The sequence below is a fragment of the Cibotium barometz genome, chromosome 56, assembly GCF_041138505.1.
Source record: "Cibotium barometz isolate CiBa-2024 chromosome 56, ASM4113850v1, whole genome shotgun sequence".
Classification (NCBI taxonomy): Eukaryota; Viridiplantae; Streptophyta; class Polypodiopsida; order Cyatheales; family Cibotiaceae; genus Cibotium; species Cibotium barometz.
In genome coordinates this window covers 3876853-3882326 of record NC_141101.1, presented here as the reverse complement: position 1 = coordinate 3882326, position 5474 = coordinate 3876853, and the positions used below count along the sequence as shown (strand labels likewise).

At 43.0% G+C, this 5474-nt stretch overlaps 1 protein-coding gene across 1 annotated transcript; it reads right to left on the bottom strand.

The window, feature by feature from the left end:
- Positions 1 to 543: 543 nt before the first annotated feature.
- LOC147606807 (uncharacterized) lies at positions 544 to 1960 on the bottom strand. Its single transcript, XM_086791147.1, has 4 exons — positions 1613 to 1960; positions 1389 to 1510; positions 1060 to 1264; positions 544 to 974 (listed from the first exon to the last, which is right to left on the bottom strand). Exons 1-4 carry the CDS (start codon positions 1677 to 1679, stop codon positions 760 to 762), a joined length of 609 nt encoding a protein of 202 aa, XP_086647273.1. The 5' UTR covers positions 1680 to 1960; the 3' UTR covers positions 544 to 759.
- Between the last annotated feature and the right edge of the window lie 3514 nt (positions 1961 to 5474).

Genomic DNA, 5474 nt, shown 5'->3' with positions numbered 1-5474 from the left:
TGCCTCTAGAAATCAAGTCTAGTAGTTGCCCAATTTATGATCAATTGCCTTATGGGTGATTTGATTTTTAGAAGATCACGCTCCCCCGGGATAAGACTAGGTCTTACCTATGAATCGTATCCTTGAATCTCTACATGGTCAAAGTGTCGATAAATAGGAGATTTTCTCTAAGTTAAGACTTAGTGGACTATCTTAAGTGTTTCCCCTATTTTAGAAGGGGGGGACCTTACAATCGGGGTCCCCAAATTTGGGGCGCCAGCCTCGATTTGCATGCCGGACCGCCCCGGGGGCGATTTTTTTTTAAATCCGAGATATTCTCCTTGTCGTTGGGGTGCAGATCGTTCGTCAATCGGACGCCTGGTCATGCATTTATTTAGGTTTAAAAGTCGTCGCTTTTTAACTAAAAATGACTGAAATTTACGTATAAGCTTAATCCGGTGTCCGTTTTGGATACTGTAAAATCTTATATTAGGGTAAAATCGCACGCAGATTTTAAATTTGGGCTCAGAATTTAAAGATTCTAAGTAGAAATGACTCATTTAGAAAATTATTAATTTTTATATTATAAAAACTCATAAATTTATCTATTACATAGACAGATGGGTATATTACAATGACTGATAGAAATACTACCGCCGAGGGATTGTCTTTGCAGGAAATAATGATGCAGATGAGAGTGATAGTGGGTTATAAGTAGCTGAGAGTGATAGTGGGTTATAAGTAGCGACGATCAGGGGTGGTAGAGTCTGATCGATCCCATTAAAAGGATGGCGTGGGGGTGGGGCTGGGGCTGGGGGCGGTCCACAGGCCGTGAGAGCTCAAAGATTGGAAAGAGGAGGGTGCAAGAGCAGCAGTGTCCAAAGTGTTGACGGTGTTGGCCGAGAGAGAGGCGAAGGACGCCACCTCGCCCATCTCTCTACGGGACTCGCTAGTCGAAGAGACCTGGGCCTCGCAAAGCTGGGCCAATGATACTCCTGCAATTAACATAATCACCTTCGCATTAGGCTTAATACCACCACACACACATCCCGGTGCAATACAAAGGTTTCATCTGTTTACCTTCTCCGGCAGCTAGCTTGGTGAAGATGTCGACAACGTTAGGGCAGCTTCTTTGGCAGTCGGTAGAGCACAGGGCTTTCGCAAACCCTCTCTCAACCAGGGCGTCGGAGGAGATTCCGACGGACATCCGGTCGAGGCCGCACGACCGCACGCACTCGTCCGTCTCCACCCACTCCGAAAACTCCTCCGCGCCCACCTCCGATGTCTGCATCCATCACCATTGCAGCTTTAGATCGCCATTATTACCACTCCTACGTAGGACGCATGATCAACCAACTCGAACGGACCATACCATGCAGTATATATAGCCCATGGCGCTATCAACCCACCTGGCATTCGTACTCCACGTTGCCGTCCGTTATTATCCTCTTCTCCAGCACGCACCTCGACCCCGTCGACGACACCGCAAACGCACACAAATCCACCGGCAAATCCTCGCACAGCAGCATGCCTGAGGGATCCCAATGCAAACCAACCACACGAGATCTTGAGATGATGGATGCTCTAATCTTCCTGTTTAGTAGATTAATTGAGTCAGATTAATGTACTCCACCTGAGATGCTAGAGACGAGGCTAGCAACGAGGATGACGGCAAAAACGCAGATTCTTTGCTGAGTCATGCTTGTGTACTAATAATAAGATCGTGTAGCGTGAAGCACCCTGGATTATATAACACAGGACCAGACGCAGATTAAACAAATGTAAGATCAGGGAAGAGGAGGGTTGCGCAGCTGGTCTGTGCTGTTTGTAAGCTGTTGCTGGAGCAAGAGAGTCGACATAGCGAAGAAGGCCGGTCGGAGAAGCTGCGGGGGCTCTCTATTTTCTTTTGGGCACAAGGAAGGGAAGGGGGAGCAGCGCTTCATCATTTATAGACGATGCGAGCGTGTGTGTTGGAAGTGTTGCCGACGCGGCTTTGATTTCGGCAAAGCCCTGACTTTTCCACTCCCACCTTCTGCTTAGTCTTCACATTCCTGTGCCGCCGGCCACCATCACCTCCACAAGCGTGAAGTTTCCCACCACTTACGTTCTCCAAGCTTTAACGGCCTTCGAGTTCAATAGTCTCTCAGCCTTTCGAAGGTTGTAAAGGTATGAGAAAGAGTCAACTATTGCTCTTGAAGTGCTATTAAAAAAAAATTGCCCTTCACATGGAAGGTTTAAAAAAATAAAAATTGAACCCTGCACAAGAAGGTATTAACTTGCACATGAAGGTATTAACTCGTTGATTCTTTGCCTTAAATAGATATTAATTTGAGACTTTTTCAATGTTACAATATAAAAACTTTTGTATTTAAACATAAATAAGTACCAATAATAAAGATTAATCAAACTTGATATTTAAGCTTAGCATATTAATAAAGGTTTAGTCAAGGCAAGGAGGTCAATATAATTTAATCAATACCTTTCTTTCTCCATGATTCTTTAAATATCCAAGGACATATAATTTTGCCAATTGTTTTACAATTTTATGAATATATATTGATAATATCATTGAAGTGGAATCGAATATTAAGCAAGATCTTTTGCCAAATTTGGTAGTGACTTATACTTGTATTAAAATTCACACACTTGAGGGTGTCACCTAAGTAAGGAAAGTTTGTAGTACTTGTTGAAGATGGAGGAGGGAATGAAGGCATGATATCCTCTATAAACCCTAGCTTTTGGTATCGAAGTTTCATGCCCTCGATGACTCCATCTTTGGCATAAGGGTGGGCAAGGCTAGTAATGGACACCCAGAGCTGATTGTAGGAGGAAGAGTTAAAGCTTATGTTACATGAAGGATTCAAGGACTGTGCACCCTTCTTTTAGACTACATACAACCTTTGTTTCAATGTCTTTCTAGATCGCCATCTAAGCTCCCTCACAGGAGCACATTCATGGGCTTTCGACAATTTCGATTCAAATAATCCGTTTTGAGATCTACCTTTTGTGCATTGTGCACCCTTCTTTTAGAGTACATATAGCCTACATCACATACCCTTTCTAGATAGGAGCACACAGGTGGGAGGAGTTGCTATTAGTTGTTATCTTGGATTATGATCATAAATTGGATTATTCTTCATCTATCTATCGTACTAAATCTTGTTCTCTATAAAGATCATGCTATTTACGCTAGTATACACATAGCTTCTTGTTTGTGTTAATGCACAAATTGACATGTCTTAAAAAATTATCCACTAGGTGTCCCTTGACCTAGGCTTGAGGGGATGTGCCATGTCACTTTATAGAAAAGGTTGGTGTTAATGAGGAAGCTATGTGCATCTACACAAAGTAAAAGAAATGATGGGATTAAGTATCACCTAGAAGAGCTCATGTGAATTAAGGATTGCAGGATGGTGACGGGTATGACAGGTATAAGATCCCTGCCCCCTCTGTGCAACGAATTTCGGGGGTGCTAGCAGCGGAAGTAGCACTTCTTGTGCACGGCAGAGCCTCTCACTAGGGGCCTCGCCTCGCCCACGGATATCTGGACAAGAGACTAATCCCTCGGTTCTTCCAAAACTGAACCCGAAAAAGCTTCCCTCGCCCAGCAAACATAGGCGATTCCTCCATGATATTTTTATTCTAACGTAGTCAAGAGCCTTAACTAACCAAACTGATCCGACCAAACCCGTAAGTCACATGGTCAGCTCAAGGAAGAGACTTGCACTTGGATCATAGAGACCAATGCGTTTTTCCTCATCAAGAGACACAGCCATTGATTCTTTTCCATAGAACAAAGACTATCCGGGATTTACTTCACCTATCATACCATAATAGAATTAAGTCTCATTTTAGGGATCCATCAGTTCAACCTAACTAACCCCATCCAGTCCCATGGGTTAGCCAACCGCCCAACCACTATAGTGATAGAATCCGTTTAGGAATTTGGTTATGTTTTGCCCCCAGGTACCAGGGAAAAGAGTTCCCAGGTTCCCTAGCTGGCGCTTCAAGCAAACTTCAAGATAGTCACACCACTTACACACCTAATATGAAATTGCCTGTTTCACAGATTCAGATGTCTTTAAAACAATCTTTTAATGAAACCATAGTATCACTGATCATAATCCTACAAAATATCCAGCTTGAATTCTAATTTCCAATCATTCCTTCATCGGTGTACCTATGGCATCATTGGCAACCAGAACGCTCACCACCTGTTCACTCGGAGGCCTTTTCAATAGTTCCTAGCTCATAGTACCCAGCAATATAATCACATAAGAAAATCCAGATGGACTCTCTGTTGAAGATCAGTAAGATCAACCAACAGATCCATATAAAAGAGCCATGGACTCATCCATTGAGGACCAGCAAGCAAGGACAATCAACCAGATCCATGCCTGAGTTCAGAAACAACTCTAACACCTTGTTCCCTTTTCTTCCTTGATGCACGTGTGGGTATCTTCGATGACCCACGGCCCGAGCACCGTATGGTCAGCACCCTCTAGGCTTCTTCGCATGTCACCTAGCGCTTCACTCATAGGCCGCTTTCTTGGTCCCTCATCCACCGTACCGAGGCTAGTTAAGACCTCCGCCGACCTTGCTACGTGAGACGTCCTCCATTGACTCTCCGTCAAAGCTGTTGCAACTTTATCACTTAGGTCTCCACCACGACCTCATTCACAAGATGGTCAAAATGCTTCCCCAGTATTCTTGACATAAAACAGTCATTTAAAAACAGGTCATAAATACAGTTTCTAACGAACTCTCATCTTTCCACATTGTTCCATATCATTTCTCGTTATTCTACATTCTTCTAAATCAATTCACTTTGCTTATTCCACATCCAATCATATCTATTCCCATCATCCTTCATCCATTCTCAATCATACCATATTACATCTCATCATATCTATCCACATCACATCACATTCATCCACATCACATCTCATCACATCTATCCACATAACATCATATTCATCCACATCACATCCAATTACATCTATTCAGATCCTCATCACATCCATCCTCATCACATCTCATCCATTCACATCTACCCATATCCACATCACATCTTATCCATTCACATCTACCCTGATCCACATCACATCTCATCACATCCATTCACATCACATCTCATCCATTCACATCTACCCTAATCCACATCACATCTCATCCATTCACATCTCCCCCGATCCACATCACATCTCATCACATCCATTCACATCACATCTACCCCGATCCACATCACATCTCATCCATTCACATCTACCCTGATCCACATCACATCCATTCATATCACATCTCGTCCATTCACATCTGTCCCAATTCACATCACATCACATCCGTTCACATCACATCACATCCATTCACGTCTCATCACATTATATTCACATCCATTTATATCTCATCATATTATATTCATATCTTATCACATTATATTCACATCCATTTCACATCTTATCACATTCACATCCACATCCATTTATATCTCCTCA

Bases quoted from the DNA above. Each gene is read 5' to 3' on its own strand.
- LOC147606807 (XM_086791147.1), bottom strand. From the start codon at position 1,679: ATGACTCAGCAAAGAATCTGCGTTTTTGCCGTCATCCTCGTTGCTAGC. The intron at 1,511-1,612 runs GTGGAGTACATT...GGGATCCCTCAG, and splicing joins CCTCGTCTCTAGCATCTCAG to GCATGCTGCTGTGCGAGGAT. The intron at 1,265-1,388 runs GTGGGTTGATAG...TGATGGATGCAG, and splicing joins ACGTGGAGTACGAATGCCAG to ACATCGGAGGTGGGCGCGGA.